General features: G+C 38.9%; 2 protein-coding genes across 9 annotated transcripts in view; both read left to right on the top strand.

Annotated features, from left to right (window-relative positions):
• The window catches only part of BANP (BTG3 associated nuclear protein), a 146,349-nt gene extending 129,093 nt beyond the window's left edge, over positions 1–17,256 (top strand). For 5 of the 8 annotated variants that reach the window (XM_083851760.1, XM_083851763.1, XM_083851762.1 and 2 more), the window contains 2 exons: positions 11,681–11,824; positions 16,181–16,966. In XM_083851760.1, coding sequence (XP_083707886.1) covers positions 11,681–11,824; positions 16,181–16,252 — 216 coding nt within the window. In that variant the 3' untranslated portion in view covers positions 16,253–16,966. Of the gene's footprint in view, positions 1–11,680; positions 11,825–16,180; positions 16,967–16,992 lie in introns of those variants that run through there. The other 3 variants (XR_014589051.1, XR_014589052.1, XR_014589053.1) reach the window with 2 other exon arrangements.
• ZNF469 (zinc finger protein 469) overlaps positions 16,994–23,372 on the top strand; it is a 230,424-nt gene continuing 224,045 nt past the window's right edge. Inside the window, exons 1-5 of the mRNA XM_083851752.1 lie at positions 16,994–17,102; positions 18,274–18,482; positions 19,009–19,066; positions 19,192–21,169; positions 22,545–22,667. The gene's annotated coding sequence lies outside the window, so the exon portion shown is untranslated. The remainder of the gene's footprint in view (positions 17,103–18,273; positions 18,483–19,008; positions 19,067–19,191; positions 21,170–22,544; positions 22,668–23,372) is intronic.

Consider the following 23,372-nt stretch of genomic DNA (forward strand, 5'->3'; position numbering starts at 1 on the left):
ATCAGCACCGAGAGCCCAAATTCTGGTCTTAAGTTATTTATGAAAGGATTGGACGTTATTTCTGCTGAAGCTGGCTGAAGACTTTAGCAGAATTTCGCGGTATACGTTCGTCTTAAAGCTAAGTACTTCAGCATTTATCTTGACCTTCTGTTTTAAGCATAACTAATCCCAGCAGGAATTTGAGGCTGGCGGATGAGACCAGCAGGGTGACATTTAAAGCCATATTTACGTTTACAGGCTAGCGGGGACTTGTCACACAAGAATGTAAAGGAAGACAGCCCTGGAGGACTAAGTTATCCTCTCCCTCTTGGCTAGGTTATGTCCCAACAAAAAATTTCCCACTGGCCAGATGCTGCGTGAGTCACCATTTATTATTCACTTGAATAACCTTTATCAGGGCCGGTCAGTCGGAGGGAGTCTGGGTCACTCGTGTCTGACTTTTCTTGAGCTTTTGCACTCGGCAGCTACAGCTTAGTAAGATTTCTTTGACACTGTAGTATTTTTCTCTGAACTGTCCAACCGTTTCTTAATAGCACTCAGTTGTATGTTGACTAAATCCCAAAAATAACATTCTATTGGAAAAAAAAAATTACGCCAAAAGCTTCTTTACTATTCTCAAAATAGTGAATTATTGTAGGGACACATAATTGTCTGCTCTTGAAAAATCTTATTTTTGGAAGTAGTTCCATCAATTTAAATGTACTTACTACTGATAGTAAGTCGTTTCATTGCAGAATGTCGCAATTGTATAGATTTGAATAATTTTTACCGTTCTTAGACTGAATTAACTCAAAAGATTGTGCAAGCTGTAGCAGAATGTAGAAGGCTGAGCTGAGCAGAAATGCTTGGTTATATATTTCTGCCTTTTCTCTTTTTTTTTTTTTTGCCAAAAGGTGGTTGAGATGTAGGAAATAATTCTTGGTGGGTTGATAATCTGGCAGTCCCACCTCCATATGCATGCATGTAGCTTGAATAAGGGAACACACTGATTAACCTAAAAAGAGATCCAGAGAAGAGATTGAGTAACCAGAGCCTCACCTTCAGAGGAGAAGGTGAGCAAGAAATACCCAGACTTCATAATTCAGGGAACTCCAGCAGGTAAATATACACAAAACTGTCTTTTTTAACAGCTGAAATGAGGCTGTAGATTGCAGTTTGGGAAGTGCACCATCTGAAGAGCGCTGCTAGTTAACCACAGGGTTGTTTTGAGAAATTTCCCTCGGTGGGTGATTTCCTGAGAGCATCTTCGAACAAAGGATGAGTCAGATGTACAACACGGATTTCCTTACAAGCCTCTTCAACTCGATACAGTGCATTTAGATGAGGTAACTCTTCTTTCCGTATCCAGGCAATTCTTACTGAAATTACATCTGCAGCTGAACTGCCAATTAATTATAATCAAGTTTTACATATGTGCTAGTTTTGAAGCGTATTTCCAGTGAAAGTCTCTGTTTTGGTTTGGTTTATTTTACATAATTTTATGGGGCCCGAATTTAGCTCTACTTGAAAGGAACGGAAGGACCCCACCTGATGTCAGCGGGATGTGACCCCAAAGCATTTGAGACTATACCCATTTGTTTGCTTTGGTATCCATTTTCTGATGCTGGCAGGTATGTTATTGTCATGTTACCTTTGGAATTGATCATTCACTGAATAAAAAAAAAAAAAAAAAAGCTGGTGTAAATTTGAACTACTTACATAAGACTTTGTATAATCTCATTGTACTTAGATCGCATGATACAAGGCTTGATTTAGGCTTTTATTTCATAGTAATTAAATTTGCATCCCTTTCAACCAGCGTAATAGTTCAAAGATAAAGCTTTAATTACACTGATTACCTTTTTTCTTCGTTACCAACCACTTCTCAGAGGAGCTGCTAGTCTGTGGAGAGTCTGTATACAGATCACTTGCTGGAGTTGGACCATGCTTTGGAAATGGTCAAGGGGAGTGTGCTGGTGAGAGCAGGTGTTCGTTTTTTGGGGAAAAAAAAAAAAAAAGACAACATGAACTGTTTTTATTGTTTTTTTGTTTGTTTTTTTTCCTGCCCCTTATGTTTCTCCAGTTTATGTAACGAATTAGATGTGAACGCTTTTGAAAGACCCCAGATTATTTACTTGTAAATTATGGTAAATTATTAGAGAGAAAGAAAGATGCACAGGGAATATTAATAAAGATGAAGAACCTCTAGCACTTTTTTCCCTCTGAAAACCCAATCCGGTTCTGTGCATCTCAGCCTTCTGTGCCGATCAGAGCCGCAGCTTGCCATCACTTACCTAGCCCAATCCAACCAAATTAACCAGAAAGACGGACGTTTCTGTTAAGTTTGTTTAACTAACTACAATAGCCGCAGTCTGTGTTCGTGCATTTCCCCAGGATTTGCACAGGCGCATTAAGGGAATCTCAGAGTAGACATTACTGGGTAAAACTGCGCTGTGCTATGTGCTCAAAGTAAAAGCAGATGAGATGGTTTATTATTTGTTAGGCAAGGAAATAATGCCACTGATAAAAATGTACGCTGGAATTATTCTCCTCATTTCTCCACACTTGGTAGAGCTGCAATCAGTTTCAGTTTTCATGGCCTTTAGTTTGGGGAATTTAAAGGAGGTGCTTTCAGTTATATGACTCTGCAGGGGTGTTAGTTAATGAAGTTTTGACAGATTTAAGGTCACATTTTGCATGGTTCAATTCAGCACACTTAGAAATACACAGCAGGGAGAGTTCCTCTCTCTCTGAGCAGTTATATGTCAGATTTTTATATATGCTGAATTTATTTTTGTATTGGCACATTTTATGTAGGAAATAAATAGCAAATTTAGGTACAGGTGCTTGTTGGAGTGAAGAATGACTCAGGGTTAAACTTTACGAACTAGATCTTTACCTTCAGAATGCTATCTGAACCTTTAAGAGCAGCGAATCCTTTTTATATTGTTTCCAGTTACATTAGATCAAACATGCTTTTATTTTAAAAGAAATAGTTAGGGATGTTAAAGTGAATGTATTACTTTAACTGAAGTTCTCGCAGTGTAATTTCCTACAAAACCCTTATCATACACACTACAGTGTTTGAGGACAGGTAACTGGGGCAATTTGATTTTGGGTGGTGGAAAATGCAAACAGGATGCTTGATTCAGGGACTCTGACTTCGGTCATCACTTCATTACCACTGGCTCTATCAGAACCTCTATTTTTTTTTCCTTTTCTTCTCAGTGTAGCCCAATCCGTGACTATTTGGCATCAGTCGCTTTTATCTTTTGACGTAGCCCATCTGGGCACAGACATTATGATGGGTGTGTTTTTAATTCAATAAATACACCCAGTTGCAAGAAAGTGTTTATAATTTAGAACACGGTAAAAATTAAAACATGTTAGCATACTTAATGTGAATTAACATTATTTTATTTAAAATAGACTTTATTTGTTTCTGTGAGCGTGACTGACAGCGTAATTCTTTGTGATCATTTGAAAATGTAGCTCCAAAGCAAGCGATTTTAGCCAGGGTTAAATTTATTAAAAATAATATAGTTGATACATTGCAAAAGTAATTTTAAACCTTCCAATTTGTATTTCCTAGTGTTTTCGCACAAATATCTTTGATTAATGCTATTCAGTATTTTAATGAAAGGTATCAAAGAAAATGAATAATTAGTGATATGTAACGGCAGTGTAATTAAATGCTAAGTAATGAAAGTAACAGGTCATCTTTGCACTCTGACCTAGATTACCAGATACGATTGACTCAACCTGCCTTTTAATAAAGCCAGATGCAAAGTAATGTGTTTTGCTACGAACAAATACTGCAGGAGTGATAATGTTGGCAGTTTGGTGGCCTACTTGATAGGATGTAATATATTCTTTCACCTCCCAGATGTTTTACTGCAAGGACTATAGGGAAGACATAGTAGATGGGGCAGTTCGTAAGATGCTACAAGGTGTTCTGTTAATTGAAGTATTTAGAATAAAGATGGAGTGTCCTCTATATGAGATGTACCCTGAAAAGCAGTTGTGCTTTCCATGGAGATTGCTTTCTGTAAAAATCTTTAGTTTAAGCTATGGAAGACAAAGTAGACAATGACTCAGCCCTCTGTGACAGTAAAAGAGAACCTGTGAATTTCTGGAAACTCTCTGGTGGCTGGATATGGAACAGTATTGGGGTACGCATTGTAACCCAGAGGCTTTCTTCTCTTGTGGTGAGGCTGCTAATAGCAAAATGATAATTAGAGTAAGTTTGCCTTGAAAAATAAGAAATTAAAATGCGGAATTATTTACAGAAAACATCAGTGGTATATATTTTGGCTTTCTCCTTCACCTTAATATTTAGCAGTTCAAAGTCAGACATACACCACAAGTAAGAATACACCTTAAGAAGGCTAGAAGCCTCATATTTAGAGGCTTTCCCTTAAGAAAGGGGCCAGTAAATGATCTAAAGGAAGGCTTGCATTTTCCCTGCGCTTATACCTCTGTGTGCTTCTCATCACTAGTTACTGAAAGAAAAGCTGCAGATATTTTCTGTGACACTGGGGGCCATCTGTCTTCCTTATCTTCTTCGAAGAGGAACTTCCAGCCTTTTATTGCTGTTAATATTTTTTTTTTAAAGTTTGGAAGATAAAACTTAGTCCTAAAACTGTCTTATAATTCTGTCAAAATACTGTTTAATTTTAAATATAGGACGAAAAGTATGCAGTAGGATGTAGTGATCCTTGGGTCCAGATTGTCAACTCCGTGTTCTGAAGAATTAAAAGTTCAATGGGAATTTATTGCTCTGGGAAGATAATATATTATCAGACCATACACATTCTGATTTTCTATATGTATGGGATAGGCAAATGCAGTGCAAGTGTAGCTATGGCTTTCAGGTAATACTGCTCGATCTTAACGTGGGGACGAGTGCTTCTTTGAGAGCAGGTTAGGTCAGCCCCTCTCGTGCCGCCACTCCTTTTTGTCGTGTTAATACATTAAAGCTAATTTCACTGGAACTGGACTGTACAATCACCAAAATAACAGCAGCAGCCACTGTCAGGTAAGAGCCTTTCGATACAATTGACCTTGGTTAAATTGAACCAATGGCCTAAAGAGGCAGGTTACCAAATTTCCATTAGACTGTAGCATCTCCCATACTGGACTCGTTTCCTAGTGTTGGGTCCTTCTCTGACTCATCAAGTGGAATTAGGAACTAAAAAAGTCTTTGTGAAAGGAACCAAGATTTTATGCCATCAGCTCCAGTCTTTTGGCGTTCTGCATCGTCTGTTCCAGAGTCCTTAGTAAATGCCAAGGCCACCGAGCCTTTGATTAGACCAAACCTCTGATGTTTTCAAGGAGCTCACTGATTTTCTGATAATAAAGATATATGTCCTGCAGCTAAATAGAGCTCAGTTGCCCCAGGTAAACACATCTATAAACCTGTAAACCTACTAAAGAAATCCTTTATTGGCATTCTATACAGTGGCTTTTCTTAGCCTTAAGGCTCCAGAAAGATATTTTAAAAGAATCGGAGGGAATTTTCTTAGTTACGTGAACACGTTCATCAGCAGAGCTTCTTAACATTTGGAGGAAGGAACTGTGCTTGCTCTTTGAATGTATTCACCTGGTATTACCATCAATGATGACAATTTAGGGGGATGATAGGTTTTTATTTTTGTTATTTTCTAGGAATCATCTAAAACCATTGCTATCCATGCACTTTTGTACCCAAACTGTCCTTTTATCAATGTTTTAGCTAGAAAATGCCGCCAAGGGCCTTCCTTTTTCCTATGCACAACTCTTTTCTTTTATTCAAGGTGTGCTGAAATGGTGCTTGCTGTCTGTAAATGTTACAGGATTTTCGGATGTGAACCTTCTGTAAACAACCACCCTTTCAGTGACTCAAAGTCTCATTTTTTAAAGAAATGGCATCTTTTATTGCATTCCTGAAGCAGCAATGGAAAGAAACGATGGAAAAAAAGACACCAAAATCCCAGCGAGTCTTGTTTTTAAGTTTTTTTTATAGGTAGGCAAACATATGTGCCTGCCCAAATTAATAAAAAAGCACACAACAACAGTAGCAAGAACGTGTTTTAGAAAGCTCAGTCTGGCAAGGACCAGACTGAGGAATGTCTTTTTATTTTTTATTTTTGTAAACAAACTTCAGCTATCCCAAACCGATTACTTTTTGGTTTTGCAGGTTGGGGTCTAGAGAATGACTTTAAAAGTTGTGGGCATCTAGAAGAATAATTTTCAATGATAAGTAAAGTCAGGAGAGGATGTGATACGAATTAAACCATGGTTGGAAACTATGCTTGCAAGATTTTGGAATAAACTGAAGGAAAACCTATTATATTTTAATCTTTTTTTATTAGTAGTAATATTATTTCCTGCCCTGGCAGTCGAATATTGAATGGAACTATTAGTTATGGGCGAAAATGGAAAGGAGGAGAGCAGAGAAACTAGCTGGTTTTCATTATTACTACTAATTTTATTATTACCACGTTTTGTATGGCAAGCAGCTCACTGAAAAGGGAACCAAAAATAGAAAGCTGGGACCTCCAGGCTCAATGTCTCGCATGCTGCTAACCATCAAGACTTTGAAAAGAAAATGCTAGAAAAAAATAGAGGGGGGAAGGAAAAAAACACCACAAAGGTTCAGATCAGTGGGAGCACAGCTGGATAGGTGTGAGTTAAAATTGCTGTAAGGAGGGACGGGTAACGTGTGTGGGCACAGGATGCTCTGAGTGCATGGGAGGGATCTGTCTGTCCCTTAGCTCATTTTATCGAACCCGTCAGCTCTTCCGTGTTATTGACAGCCGTAGAACTTGAAGGAAAATAAATTTGTGGTCAAAGAGGCTGCGGTTCTGTTATTCGCTAGCAGTGCCAGGAGTTCACACTTCATTTTGAAGATCTGAGCGAAAGACTTTTCCTTCTGGCGTTTCTAGGGCCATTTAAAATCAAAACTAACAGAAATGCATTTACATTTCTTTCTGAAGGTGTTAGGGAACGTTTTCTTACTCTGAAAGCTGATGGATATAGTGAGGGAAGGGGCTCTTCTGTGCTTGCTTTTTAATTTAGGCCAGTTGTCTTCACCAGGGTCACCAGGCAGCATGGCAACCTTTTAGGAAGCAAGGCTTGGGACATGAAGGGTTGTGAAGATCAGGCCAGACAGATGACCAAACACTTCCTTTCTCCAAATATTCTCCTGAATTACTTTTAAAAAAATATCTTTGTTAAGGAAAAAGGCTCCTTAATTGTAAGGGCTTACCATTGACTTGAGCTCTCACCTGCCCAAGTTAGCTTGAGAGAAACTGGATGTCAGGCACGGCTTTTGTGCCTGTGTGAAAGGGAGGTCTGTCGTCAAGCTTCTTGTTCTGTGTATTTTACAGCGTGAATTAATCGCTTCTGTTGGAAGTGAAGTTTATTATTTCTCAGTTTAACCGTATTCTGTTACCTGCTTTGGAGCAGGGAGGCAGGATGTTAGGGAAGCCCAGTGGAGTTGCGACGAGAAGTTCATTTTCAGGGCAGATTGCTAATTGTTGTGGTACAATTCCTTTATTTTAAGGTCAAGGGCAGGTAAGAATTACTAAGTATTGGTCTGGGAGACGAGCGAGCAGCCAAAGAAAAGCCATATACTTGCACCTGCCCCTTTTGCTAAAGGCTCTGTTCCCTGCTCCTCCACTAAGGCTGTGTTACATACAGCTGTCGATCCGTTTATGTCTTTAATTTTTGCAGCCTTGCTACAGTTTCGTATAAAACTTGTGGCATTTGCAAACAGAGCAAAACTATTATGTGAGGCTTACTGAAGTTACAGGGCTGCAGTTAAGTCCTGTTTTTATCTGGGTGAGCATGGGCTTGCAGATTAGAGGAGTTTGTTTGGATCCACGTGAAACCTCTCCATGGACTCTGTCCTTTTTCACATTTGTTTGTCTCTCTGCCTGTCAACATGCGATTTTGAGGGAATTTCTTCCTCTTGGACCATTCTACCCTATGCTAAAAGAAATGGGGATATCTGTTTTTATAAAGCACTTTGCATACTGTGAAAGAAGGAAGTTTTACAAATGCAAGCAGAGCCCAAGGACCATAACCAGACTTGCCGCTCTGTCGGCCTGCATGAGGCTTTTTCTGAACAAAACATTTCTCAATACTTCTGTCTGTGAGAATTAGAAACTGTGACTTCAGTCTTAGTTCTGCAGCAAAATAAACTTCTAGCATATGTTGAAGTTGAGAGAAATGTAATAAATTTATCTTAATTGCCAGTAGCGCCTAGAGAAAATGTAATTTATTGTTGTATTTAATGTCAGTTCAGCTGGATTTTCCTGTCCGAATACACTTGAGATTCTTTGTAAATTGTGTTATCTTATGAATAATACAATGTGATTAGTGAAGTGATATCTTCAGCATGCTGTAGGTCACCGTGTCACGTTCGACACAGAGGTGCTCAGACACATGGAGAGGGATCAAATGTTCCAGGCTGAGCCTGAGCTTGGATTGATCCCTCTTCGGCTCAGCAGATCAAACACAAGGTGCTGTGTCATCGTGATTACAGAACCAGCTTTATTTCCAAATCTCTTACCAAAAAAAAATATAAAAAAAGAGGATTGATACACAAGCTAGGTGGTATTTAAGGAAACATAAGACAACTATTAATGTTAGCATGTGCAAGGCAGAGAACATTAAGGAGGCTTTTTCAGCATTAGATATTTCTGCTTTTAATTTTCAAAGTCCAGACTGATTTTTTTTTTTTTTGGAAGTGATTTTGAACATACAAGAAGTAGACTGGGCATGACAAATAAACAAAGAGAAGCCTGAAGAAGCAAAATGGTTCTCATTTTTGAAAAATGTTCTTTTGCTGGCATCCAAGCATCCTATCGTGCTTTCTTTCTGTAACTAATATGCTGGTAGAAGAATGACTTTCCCTAAACCCAAAAATAACCGCACTGCTCAGTGTGTCTTCAACAGTTGATTAGTTTGTGTGAATCCAGCAGTAAAAAGCTCTTTAGATGGAGTTCGTTCTCTCTTCTTCACAACATGCATTGCACTGTCATCGTGCTTCTTTTTTCATTGCTTCCTAAAAACCAAGATCAGGTTCCCCAGTTGGATGTTTTGTAGCTATAGGAAAAAAGTAAAGAAAGAAGGCATTGGGTGGAGGATGAACATGTCAGTGCAACATCCGATGTAGATCCAATCACCTGGTTTGCAAAACCCAAACAGTTTGGCATAATATTAGTGCCAATGAGTCTGTCTTACTTGGCCACTTGCCTCCCATTCTTGAATATTGAATAGTTGCAAATTTATTCTTTTTTATTTTGTGCTATTTCTCCAATTTATCATTATCTGTTTTTCTCAGACTATACAACTGGAAGCCAAGCACAGTGTATGTATCTGTCCCTCCTCTAGTCTTGAATATAGTCAGATTTTGTACTATAAAAATGAGATCTTTTAAAAAGTGCTGGAAGGTGTGCAGGTGAGAGCATACCGTAAAACAGATGTTGGTTATAAGCTTTAGGCCTCCTTGTCGTAAAACAGTTCGTATACAAGAATGATGGGCTGGTTCAGTTGCTCACTGCCTTTCTGAGGTTTATGCTTCAGAAATTAATGAGATAAAACACATTTTAAACCTGGTCAATGGGACAGACCGCGATGTGGTTCTGACAACACGTACCATGTAGTTCCAAAGTAAACACTGCAGGACAAGAGAATTAATTTTGCTTACTCCTGTAAAAACAAAACGTAGCACCCTTTTGCAGCTTGATGCTGACTGTATCTCAGAACACCCAAGATCCCTATAAAATGCTGACAACACCCCAAAGGTCATTTATAGAGGTCACCTCTTTCTGCCTCCCACACTCCCTGGAGAAGTTCTGGTCTGCCCACTCCTTCATGGCCACCCACCCTCCGATCAGCTGAGAAATCATACTTTTAAGAAAAACTTTTGTTAAGTATGTTATTTTTGTTCTTTGTTCCCTTCCCTTCGTTTGAAAGACATCTTTTTATTGCTGTGGTTTGAATACCTTAGTTAAAAAAAAAACAAAAACGCTGTTCACAGCATATGGAAACTGAATTTGTGTATTTCAGCTGAATTTTAAAAATGAGTTTGGGGACTTAACGTTGTTCACATACATGACTTTTATTCTGACTTGCATTTTTAGGAGTAAATTAAAATTAATCTAATCACAAGAACGTTTTTAAGCAAGCAGATTTAGATGAATCAACTGCTCTCTGCTTGCTGGAGGTCATAGGGGACTTTCAGTCCAGACCAGTCAAAATGCAGACGTGGAGAGCACATGAGCTCACAGAGACTATGAGCGTTAATTAGCAGTAATTCATACATCTACACCTTCATGTACAATAGGAATAGAAACATTGCTGTAATAAATTGTCAAAAGTTGAATGCATTTGGCTGTGAGAGTAAGTATCTTGGCTCCGTGTCTGTATTTATGTAACAGTAAAAATATTATTCAGGAAGATGGTTGTGTGCTATTGACATTATCACACGCTTAGTGCAACCTGCTCGGTCTATCCCACTTAGTATTTGCAATAATCATTAACAGAATTGTTAATCCTTCATCGGTTGTCTTTTTCAACACCTATGAAGGTGTCATTTATCATGAGGGCAGTAACTGTTAAGCCTTTTGAAAGCCAGTATTACTAGATGTGAGCAGTTTGCCATAAATATATCCCAAAATGATTTGAAGAATCTTTTGAAATGTTTCCCAGCCGTAGGAGCACAGCATTTCCAGGCAAGGAGGCAGCACATGCCTAAGCAAGCAAAACTGAGCAAGAAGCTCTTTTTTTTTCCCCAACAAACCTGTCTTCCACCCTTTGATCTTGAACCTGAAGGTGCAAGGATGATAAAAGTGAAGCCAAATGTGCCTTTTTTTTTTTCTCCCCCTCACTTTCTGCCATCGTAAAACCAAGCAGAAAGGTTTCTAAACCAGCTTCCTCCAGTGGTCACTGCCTGCAAAGCTTTGCTGCCTTCCCACCACCTGCTCATACGAGGGGCCTGAGCACCGAAGGGCCTGAGCCCATGGTACTGCCCGTGTCCATCTGAGGCTGATGAGAACAAACAGACTGGTTTTCGAACTACAGCATTATGTACTAAAAGCAGTGCTTCCTTTTTTATCCCCCACAGGGCTTTTTAAGTCTACAAATCATGTTTTCCCTTAGGTAGGACTCGCAACGAAACTAGGGGAATTGGGTGCTGCCAGAGAATAATAGCAATTAGTCTGGGGGATTAGTGCGCTAATTGTTATTAGTTGTTAAAATTGTCCTGTTCTCTGTGTGGTAATAGATGATATTACTCTAGCATTAAAAAAATTAATATTAAAATTGACATATTTAGCGTAGGCCTGCAGGATGACTTATTTCTTTGCTAGTGCTGGTACGTGTAGAATACAAACTGTTTCGTGTTAGGGATCATCCGAGAGTTCAACATTTCTGGGTGCGGTGCTTATTAATCCTTCCAGTAAAGAGCTGCAAGAATCCAGGTCTCGTAAGGCAAAATGCAGCGAGCATCTTGTACGAGAATCTTTCCGTGTCTGTCCCACGTCCTTCTGGGAAACCCATGTGCTTTAAAGTAACTGTTCCTGATAGACAAGTTTTCTTGTGTTTCTCTTTAGCCGTCTTTGATTTTGCATCTGTTTTAAGTTAGATGTTTCATAACACATTTCTGATTGTGGCTGTTTACAAGCTGCTTTCTCCACTGCTTTGCTTGCAGGTGTTGCAGGGCGCTCAGCTGATAGCGGTTGCATCTGCGGAGCCTGCGTCAGGAGGTGTCGATGGATCCCCACTCCAAGGCAGCGATATCCAAGTCCAGTATGTGCAGCTCACACCAGTGACAGACCACTCTGCAACTAGTCAAGTATGTATGAGTGTGTGTGTATATATGTATATACTACATACATATATATTTACCATTCAAAGTACTTCGGTTGAAACATCTGGCAGATGAGCTATAATACCTATCCACAAATGCTGCAGTCCAAATAAGTTTATGATCCTGTTTCCAAACTAGAAATACAAAATCTTTTGCAGTAAGAAACACTTTCTGAAAGCTGTGAATGGTGTCAAATGAGTTTATGATCTTATTTCCAAACTGTAGAAAATAATAATGTATAATAGACGTAATTTTCTTAAAGGTATGAAATGGTCTTTGACTATTCCTGCTTCAGTGTTCTTGCTCAATGCCCCTAAGATAATAGTTATTTTGGCCATCATTGTTTTTCTGCACCCTTGAAGGCTGAGAAGCATGTTTACAGCACATGGAGAAAAACTTGCTCGGAATCTATCCAGAAAGTATTTTTCAGACTGAGGTTTCTTTTAAGAATGTTATTCCCTTTCTGACAGCAGTTTTCCAGCTATTTTGATCCACAGCCTGGATTTCCCACAGGAGCTGCAGTGTTTGCAATTGTAAGTGAGCACTTGATTGTCTCAGTTAAGGTGTAGGAGGTGTATTTTTTTTTTTTAATCAGTTTGAACTGTCATATATCTGAGCCTAGAAAAAGCTTCCTATCAGCATGAAGCCATGTCTGGTGACAGTATGAGAATACTGACTTAAAACAGCTGTCTGAAGTTTTTCTGAAGATGGTTACACATTCTTCCATGAACCCAACTGTAGTGGGCTCCTTTTCTAGAGAATGCCTAGTGGTTTTGAAAAATACTTTTGCCTGCTAGCCAGAATATAATGCTATCCTCAGCATACAATTTTAGAATGGATTTTTGTCTGATAAATACCCAGTTTTGTAGAGAATTCTGAGCTGGATGCAAACTTTTGGATATTGAGTCTCTCAAGGAAAAAAAAAATTGCAAAAGAAATCAAGGGAATCATGTCCAAAGTTTCTGTGCACAAAACTAAGGTGCTGAGCCCTTCTTCCAGGGGAAGGGTAATCCACAGGTCGGTTTGATATATGAAGTTAGAACACATTAGCTATTCCAGTAGCAAGTTACACCCTCAAACAAAAGATGCTGCTGCTTGACATATTGCTAAGTTGCCCCAGTCCATGCTGACTCCCCACATGGGTGCTAGAAAGTGCTCTTCAGAAAAATGATGCTACCTGCCAAAAAGGAGTAGGCTGCCTGGCATATGAGTGTGCAATACGCTAATCTCTTCGTGTAGGTGAGTCTTTAACAGTCACTTTTCCCCTTTACCTAGGTTTGTCTCTGTTACCAGTATCCCCAAGGCTCCTCAGTAATTTATTCATAGTCACCTGTGTTGTCACACGTGTTGCTGCAGAGATTTTGCCTGATTTGCCAAAGTCCTCAAGGATCAACTACATTGCTGGTCCCATGCAATTAATAATGCATATAGGCATCAGATAGCAAGGTGTTTCTCTCCTGACATGCTGCTATCCTCACTTCAGGCCTTGGAAATTCTCAAATTTAATGTCCACGGCCTGGGTCTGTTCCTTGTGCCTGTCCTCCCTCCTCGCCTCCCACCTCTGATGGGCAGGAGGTTAAGGTTGTAAACATCAGCATCCGTCTCCCACACAGCTGGCAGCCACCAAAGGAGCTACTTTTCTCTTCAGAGACACTTTGCACCGTGTTAGGTTTTAATGTTGTGGTTAACCACAGATTTATACAAAGCTGGAGAGAAACAGAAAAGGAATGTGAAATAAGAAGAGTATGGAAGGAAAAACAGACTAAAAATAAGTTTACCATAAATATTTCCTCAGTTTACACAAACTGAAAACCAAGGGTCTGTTAATGAATTGGAGAAACCAACTTGGTATTTGCGTTACCCTGAGTTATATGAATAACCCAGTAGGTTTTTTGGCTGAAATAGTCGTACATCATTTTAGAAAGATCTTTTATCAGAAGGGAAAAGTCTTAAATGTATCTCTCAGTGAGGTTGTAGAAACGATTTTATCTGTTTTCGTATGCTTCTTTGCCAAGATACTGAGATGTTCTCAGTGATTTTGAATCTATTTCTCAATCAAACCTTTGTAAAGAGGAGTTAATTATCTGCTGGGGTTGGATGCCAAGCCCTATGCAAATTCCATGCTTGAAGCACCACAAATATGAATTTTAATGAATGTCTGAAAACAAGACGCCAGTTTTCTCACCTCTTTTTCTTGAAAGCTCTGCCTGAAGGTAAAGTGAGGCTATTTGAAATGAATCCCTTCTCTGACTTCAGCTGAAGCAGATAGTAATACACACTGTGACTTAGTATTTTCCATGTGAAGCATGATTCTTGCATTTGCAAATTAACTGTATACAGAATTATTAATAGCTAGTATTCCAAAAACCTCTTAGTGCCCTTAAAGTGCATATATAAACACAAACTATAAATATAACAACAGTCTTTTGCAGGCATACAATTGCAAATGCATATACAGAGGCATAGTTCGAAGCCAAATTTATTTTTCAAGATTTAGATTTAGCTTGCTTTTGTGTCTCAGTAGCATACTTGCTTATACCAACTTGCCGAATTTAGAAGTACAAAATGTGATGACAACAGAGAATATTTGGATTAATTCTATGCTCAAATTTCATACGTTGGTGTTAGATTTCATTAGCTTTGGAAAAAGCACAACTCCAAACCTCAATTGTTCTTCTAATCTCTTTGGGCTGTCTTCTACTTCTGGCCTGAATTTTGGATAAATATTCAGTATTGCTGTTATGACTATTATTTGGGAATTATTTTACTTCAGTGAAGTTTCCTTCTAATGGGAAAGAAAACTTCGATGGCCGCTTTAAAACTTACCTGCTAACAAATTTAGCAATCAGAATTAGTCACTAATTTATTGAACGTGTAAGTAAATGCCAAATTACCTGTGAAGTTGAATAGGAAAAAATGTTGTGCTGTGCAATTACTGACAGCAAAGGAAAAAGATGGGGCAAAAATTTCACAAAAAAATCTTAGTTTAGAAGCAGTGCTTTATAATTTTGAACCTCCAACGTTTTCGTTTGAATAAATAAGTAGTGATGGTATAATAAAACCTAAAGGACGGGAAATCTAGCTGAGTTTCCATCCCTGTTTTTTTTGTGGTTCATCAGGTTTCAATACTAGGCTGAGAGCATAAAGCGGGGCTTCAGGCAAGACTTATTTGTAAAAGAAGTATCTCCGCAGAAACACTTCTGTATCCAGGACGTTACATAAAGCATCGATTAGGTGAATTTATGGAGGGAAAATCCATCAAGGGCAGATCTCTGGAATCTGTGGGAGTGTGCAGGAAAATATCATTAAGTGCTTGCCCTTTTCTTGTAGTTTATCTATGTTCGTGGTATTGGCTGCTATCAGGGGAAGGATTATTGGGTGTGATGGACTTTATCCAAGCCAATACAGCTGTTCTTAAATGCTCTTCATTTTATAGCTGTAAAGGAGGGACGTGCTCGATAATCCATTTTTTTGTACTCTGACTAACTTGGTTAAAAATACAGTTTTCTTTCAAAGTACATGGCAATTTCATCCTTAATGAGACTTCCTCTTAAAGCCGTTTCATTGTCTTTAACTTCTTTCATGAAGGACTGCTTTTGCTTGGAAAGTGAGTAGAATCTGAGGCCTCTAGGAAGAATTTTAAGGAAAAAAATCAGTTTGGTAGCAGTGTTCTCATTTCACACAGAGCAGGGAGTGACTGCAGGGGTAAGGTCAGCAGTTTGTTAGACTGTGTCCACCACCAGCAGGGAAAATTACAAGCACAGGGCAAACAGATAATTGTACTGTCCTTCCCTACCATAGTTTTGTCATTCAGGGATTTCCTATTGGCTTTTCTGTGATTGCCTTTGATGGACTTTTCATCCCTGACACTGTTCAGCTCCACCTTGTAGCCCCTGAGCTGCCAGCACATGGGGTGTACTGGGACAAGACTTTCCATAGCATCAGCACCTGTTGGGCAAGAAACAGCTTTCTTTTTGTTTCTTTTAAGAGGTGGTTCCTTCCTGGGAAGAGAAATTCAAATAACTTTTTCTATTTGCTCTCTCCGTGCAACTTGTGATTTTATAGATCCTAATGATTTCATCATTTCAGCCTTCTCTTTTCCAGCCTGAAAGGCATCAGTCTGCTTAGTCTTTGTACGAAGCCATTCTGTTTTTCTGGTCATTTCTGGAGCCTTTTGAAGCACGTTCCCATTTCAGCTCTGGCACAGAGTTGATACTCATGCTGATTTTGTATTGGTACATACAGAAACTTTATATTAGTATAATCCATTTGTGCTCCTTTGGCTGCATCAGTGAAAAACATTTTTATATTGATTTCCTGATCTCATGTTTCCTTTTCCAGGGCGCTGATACCCTTCAATCAGCAATCCAACCAGAAATGCAGATAGAACACGGAGCAATCCAAATTCAATAAGAAAATTGCGAAAAGCTGTGTGAACCGAGATGCCAGTGAACCCCGGTGGGAAGTTAAGTGCTGTAGTCCTCGTGCAGCGACGGGAAAATGGAAATGCCCGGTAGACTACTGGTCGCACCTCGTACATCTCCTGCAAATCGCGGGTTTCTGATGATCTGTTTGTGCTCACCTGGAATAAGTCAGACCCATTTACTGCAATTGGAGCTACGTCACTGCAGCTGTTGAGAATGTGCCCTTCAGAAAAATTACACGGCCTGCTCTTAGGTATATTTAAAGAGGAAAAAATAATAATTTTGGGAAGAGAACTAATTACGAAACACTGAGACTAAATGTTTCATCCGGTCATTTCTTCTGTGAAATACGCCATTTGAATGTCTGCAAATATCTTAGGAAGTGTATTGCTGCTTGGCAATACTTGCTTTACCACATATAGAAGATTAAGAGCTCAAATATTTTTCACTGTTTAAACAGCTTTTTTATTTGCTATGGTGTTTATAACAAAAATGGAAAATATTTAAAAAAAAAGAAAAATCCCATAACTGCAAGTATTAGCAATTTGCTGTTGTTTTCTGTTCAGTGTAATGAAAAATGTATTTGCAGAAGACTAACAATTTTGTTTGTACTGTTGCTTAACTACTTTTCTAGGGGAAAATGCTTTTAAATGCTGTAATTATGCATTTCTAATGAAAAATAAATGTGTATTTATGAATAGTGCAGCTCTAAGTTGCTCTCTGCTTTAGGAGCAAGTACAGTTTGACCGGACTGTGGTGTAACAGTGTAGTTCTGAAGTATTTGAAGACAGATGCTATCTGGCAAGCCCTGCTGTCAACCGAGAAGTAAGATTAAGCCTGTAAGGAAGATATCAATCGTAGATAATGTTATTATCTAAATTTCCAGTACAAGGAAAATGTGATAGTTAAGCTTTTGAGTCTGCAAATCCTATTTTGTACAATGAATTTATGAAACCATTTTTTAAAAAAATGTGAACAATTCTTTTGAGCTCTCTCCTTTCTGGTACTTCTTGTCGTCTTTGTCCAGCTATTTGTGGCGATACCTCAGTTTGGAATTCAACCATAAAAAGCTGGGTTGCAAAACTCGTGATACCTGTCTTGTTATCCAACCTGCAGCAGCAAGGTGAAAGCCTCTCTCCACTGAAACTTATGGGAAATTTGATACTGATTTCAACAAAAAATACCTTTTCAAATTTGCTAAGCTAGCACGGAAAGGATACGTGTTTGCTAGAACCTGATTATCTTAATGATGCATGCATGCCTTAGAAAAGTATGAAATTTACTGGGGGAGGGGTTGTTTTGTGTTTGTTTTTCAACTGAGTTGATTTATGGTTATTGTCAATATATGGTTCATAATTTAATGTATTAATGAATGGCATGTAGCTATTCTACATGATTGAATTCAGGGTAACATTTTTCTGAAAAGAAGGGTTGTGCACACCCAAATTCTGGGAATGTTATCCCTGGTAAGTACTGCACTTTATGTAAATTCACACTTTTCTCTAGGGTATTTGTTGACGCACAAATACAATGCAAACTGAACCACAGCTATTGAATACAATGTTTGTGACAGGCTAAGAATTTGGCTATGCTTCAGTTTCTTTTTTAATAGTGTTTCCCAGACTGGGTGATGTTTAAAGAGTTTGGCATCCAAATGGAAGCCTAAAAATAAAGCAAGGCCTGTACATTTTAGCATGGTTGTTTAGTAATAATTTATCGCTTGGAAATGACATTGAGAAAGCATTGAGATGGCAAGTCTGCAGCATGCTACCCCATACCACTCTCTTGCTACACTCATATTGGCTACAGTGCCTTTCCTGTCTTCATCAGAAAGTCCTGCTCTTGACCAGCTTTTCTTCTGAGGTTTAGGCATCCTCTGCTTTCACAGGAGTCGTACACACACACACACACACACACACACACACACACACACACTTAATAGAAGCTGTAGGGATATTTGTCTTTGTTCTGTGGTGTGACTGAGAATTCTTTTTCTCTTTGTGTTTTCAGCTCACATAGAAGATGAAGCATATCAGGAACAGCTTGAGTTCAGGAGAGGTTTTCGTTAGCAATTAGACTGATGCATGCTCAAGTCTCTTCTGCGAAAAAAGTGATTGTAAATGCATGCCACACAGTGAAATAGCATTCAGTAGATTTCAGGAGAATGAAACCTTCACCAGTGTGGAATGGAGAGTGTACAAATCAATTGAAATCAATAGGTAAGGAGAGCACCTTGTTAAGGCCCTCCTGTGCATTCAGATGTTCAGACTGCATGTTCCTCAAGACATGAGTTTTTCTCGGTTATGTCAATGTTTACATTAGTCTAACCTGTGTCACACTGTTCATAGTTCAAAGAAAAGAGACTTCAACACCAAGCCAGGTATTCCTATGCGTAATGCCTGTCCCTGTTCTGTTTTTGTAGATTTTATGTTGTCAGAGGATTTATGTCTTTGTCCAGGGAGGAAATGACTTCTTTTCAGGAATGTTTTATGTGTTTTCTAGACATCACAGGTAGTGTCATGTACAAATAAGTCATTCCTGAGAAGAGTAACTCAGAAATGAATTCCTTTCTGGGACATCCTTGTAACTATGAAAAGTCTGTGAGGTTCTGTGCAAGTGTGAAGAGTATGTTCACACATGTAACAATAGCATGTCAACAGTAAGAAATCTTAAAAGTATATAAGATAACTCAAAGAATGAAAGTCTTGCAGCAGCAGTGAGGGTTTTGCTTGGCTCTCCGTTCAGGTGGATCAGTGTTGGGTCACCATGGATGTAGTTCTGCCCATGAAGACTGACCATTCCGGTAGGTCAGCTAGAAATGAGTTCTCATTATGTCTCCTTTTGTTATTCACAGCCTCTGCTGCTTTTAACAGTTTTCTTTTCTTTTCTTTTCTTTTTTTTTCCTCCTTTCCTGCTTTTGTCCAAAAGGCAGCTATTGAGAACATATGACCACAAGTCTTCAGGAGGACATTTCTTGTAAGGTTAGACTACAATCAGCTGGATAGTTTAATTCATTTTGTGACCTGTACAATACTATTTTGATGGGTTTGGTTTTGTGTAACAGTGTTCAGGCATGCAGGCTCTGGGGGAAGAGATCCTCTGGTTACCCTGGTGGTCCCATTGGTTATTTTCAATTTAAGTTCACTCTCGCCAGCACCTCATCATTTATCTTGACGTACTAAAATTCCTAACATGTGGTTGTGGCTGCATGTGCAGTACAGTATCACTGCAATCATCTTTCAGATCTGTTCAGCTTGAATCCCACGTAAAAGGGGGCGCATCCACCTTTTTTATGGGCTTCTGTGGACCCAATCTAAAAACTAATCAAAGTGTTACGTTTTGATGGGTTGTAGAACTAGAAAGTGGTCTAAAAAAGTGAAGGATGTGGGTTCTTTTTCTTTTTTTTCTTTCTTTTATTCCTTGTTAATTTTACATGTTTTGTCTTGCAAAACAAAACTATACAAATGAGCACCCTTCTGCGACCCAAATAAACTGTAATGCCTTCATTAGGCATATTTTTAGGCGTTTCAGTGTTGACGGTTTGCCTACAAAGCACAGAATGCTGGCCAAGATGTTGTTCTAGTGCTTGTCTCCATCGTGGAGAACCTGGCATATGTCTGGTATGCTCTGGTGGCTGCTTACTTTATTAGTGGCTTCAGAGAACTGCTCTGGAGTTTCATGTTGGAAAATACAGTGAGGAAACTAATATCTAAAGAAAAAAGAATTACTGTAGAATCTCACTTTGCACAACCTTCTACTGGTAATCAGTTTTCCTTCTGAATTCCTAATTATCTAGGCACTGAAAAATTTGGAGCCATAGCTATAACTCAGCAAAAACTGTTTCCCATTATAAGAAGTAAGATGGTTTCTTTCACCCACTGCAATCCCAGAGCACTTCTGTAAGCCCTGCTGATTTAGATGAGTACTCGACAGTCAAACCTCATTTCCTTGAATGAAGCCAGGAATATGAAAGTCAATCAGTTAGAGTGGTGTTTGGGGTAAACTGAGATTGCTCTTTTATGTGCTGCTACAAACTGACATACTTAATTTCTTTTAATTTCCTTGTTTTTAAAACAAGGTTTTATGTATTTAGAGCTTGTTTTATACCCCATAAAAGTAAGACTAACTGCGCAGAAAGTGGAGGCAAGAGCCGATGGAAGGGTGGCGAGGAGTTGTGCAGAGCTGGAATTAAGACAAAGTGGGCAGGATGTGATGGGAAACACGCAGGGCAGGGGGTTAACACTTATCCTCCTTCAAAAGGGGCTAGGGGACTTCTAATCGAGTGTTGTTCTGTAGTGTGATAAACTGGATGAAAACCTATTTTTTCCACATCTACAGCTTCACATGGGAGGTTTCAGTCAAGAGCGTGTGTCTCCTTTCTCTGCCTTTTTCACATTTTATTAAACTTAAGTGAATTCTAGTTTTGAAAGCTTTCTCAAGTTTTTTTTATTAAAAACTTGTAAAGTTTATATTTGGCAAAGGAAAAATGTCCTTTAATTATATTTTATAAAATTTTATACTTTGGGCAAAAAATGACATTTTTAGGATTTTTTTCATCAGTATGAATATTTTTATTTAACTAGTAGACAGGGAAAAGTTCTGTGCTTCTGCTAGTCCCTCAGGTTAATCTGTGGTTTTGAATGTGTAAGCAAACTATCCGGTTTCATCCCTGTCCAATAGCTTGGGTTGAGCGTGAGTTAATATGTGCTGTATAATCTTCCAGTAAACATTTTTTTTTTCCAGATTTTTCATACTATTTAATGGAAACTTTATCCAGTTCAGAAACAGATTGACAAAAACCTGGATGGAAAGCTAAGTTTAGCCTGACATCTCTCCATCCTACACTGTGATGCCAGCTGTAAGGACAGTCTGTTCATTGTCCCTCACGGTGCCGCGGATATTTATGGTATTTAATTTGAAAACAGTAAAACCCCCTGTTGTCCACACTGATTCTCTGCTTTTCTTAAGGAGTTTTTGGGATTTGTGTTCAAGATGCACTGGGTTTCCTTGCCAAACTGTTCAGTGCATTAAATCAGGATCTGAGAATTAAAGCAAGCCAAATGAAATAAAAGGGACTTTACTCTTTTGTTTTTATCACAGGGAAAATAAATCTCCTGTGTGTATATTTAAATTATTTTAATTTTTAATTGCTAAACTATTTATTAAATTTGCCATTGGCTTTCTTGGTAAAGCAGGGAAAAACTGGGAGCTGGCCAACACCATTTGACTAATAAAAAAGGGTACTTCAGCTTGCTTTGTGTGGGTGGGTGTGTATGTATGTATGAAATATGTCTATATACACACGTATCTATATGGGTATCTTGTTGCTTGAGTTTGCCAGAGGTTGGCTCACCTCTTACTACTTTAGGGCTAAAAGTTCCCTCTCCCCTCTTTCCACTTTGTTTTGATATGTTTTTTACTTCCCTCACTTCTACAGCTTTTATTTTTAATATTAAGAAAAAGCTGTTCATTTTGCTACGTCGATCATACCAGAGGAGGTTGGCCAGCTACCTTCAATTAAAAAATAATAAATCATACACCCTCAGGCTGCTGGATTCTGCACTGCATTTAACAGAAAAAGCAGTTGTAGACATTAACTTGTGCACAGGGAAGTAGCTCCCTTCCTTGCCTTATTTCACAGTTTAAAAAAAAATAAAATTGTCACAGTTAAAAATTGTGACTGCCATTAATTATTAACATTTTCAGTTTAATAACCAGCTGTTCCCACGTGGTAGCAAAGTTAAAACTTCCTTTGCAAGCACTCAGGTTAATACCCAAGTAGGTGGTACCGTGGGCTGCACAGAGAGCTCTGCTCGAACTTCCAGCCTAGGCTAAACATCAACTAAACTTGCCATTTAGTGCCTTTTTCTCCTCAAATGCCTCCTTCCATCTCTCTGCCCCGTGTCCTAACCCTCCTGGGGCAGCTCTTCTCTAGCAATCGGCGGCTGGGATGATTTAGCCAGACACAAACGAGGCTTCTAAAGCAGAGCGAGTTTTCTTCTGCTTCCTGTCCCTGCGCGTTTGAAACTGCTCTCTCTCGTTGGGGCCATCTGCCTTGCATAATTGCTGTTATTTAACAGCAATTTTATTACTCAATCCTACTTCAACTCTCTTAATCCCCCTGCTCTAATGGGCTCCCTGCTCTCTTCAGCAAAACCAGAAGAAAAACAAAAAAGCCCAAATGTTCATAAAAGAGGAGGTGGGAAGAATCAAGGAGCAGCTGAGAAACGAACTGTTTGTTGATTTGGTTTGAATCCCTTCCTCCCTTTTCATTCATCCAGGTTGTCTTTCAGCAGCTAAACGTGCAGCCCAGGGAGGTGGTCCACAGTGAGAAGTCCTTCATTTTTTGAAAGACAATATTGACCAAAAAGCCTCCTTTTATCGCAGGAACAGCAGCTTTGGAGGTAGGCAGGGGCAGGGTGGAGGGTAGAAGAAGAGTTACAAGTTCTGTTTTTTTTTTTTTTCTCTCTTTTAATTTTTGTAGTTTGTGTAAGCCTTTTGCCTTGTTTCTTAGCATCTTACTATGCCTTACTTTATTTTTAAATAGCTTGTAAGCATCTGAGGGTATTCCATCGGTTTTGGGCTCTGCCTGAAATTCTTTTGTGTTTGATTAATCTGACTATTATAATGAAACTTGGAGCTTCTCTAGCACTTTTCTTCTCAGAATTTCAGACATCCAGCAAAAAGAAGAGTGCAGCTCCCCACTTTCCACCTCTGACATTTTCATTCATTTTTATGCAGATTTCTTCTGTGACAAAAGTCCTTAGTTTTTGTGCAAATCTTATCTTTCTTTTTTTTTTTTGTTTTGTTGCTTTTTGTAGAAGATGAAGGGCATTAATCTTTTCTGTCAGAAAATCAACATTTGTAGGAATATTTATGTGTATGAAACTGACCTCTGGGAACGTCTTTGCACAGACTGTCACACTTTTCCACTCTGATTCCTTTCTTTCAGCAAATGTGACTCATTTGGGCCTAACAAAGCTTCATAGGTAGTGAGTGGCTGAGTATTTTGAGGAGGGTTTTCTGTGTGTGATTTTGCTTTTATTTTGTGTTTACCTGCACCCTTTCTCTGATCAGATTCACTGTATGGAGTTCTCTGTGCTGTGCAG

This window comes from Anser anser (assembly GCF_964211835.1).
Source record: "Anser anser genome assembly, chromosome: 11".
Taxonomy (NCBI): domain Eukaryota; kingdom Metazoa; phylum Chordata; class Aves; order Anseriformes; family Anatidae; genus Anser; species Anser anser.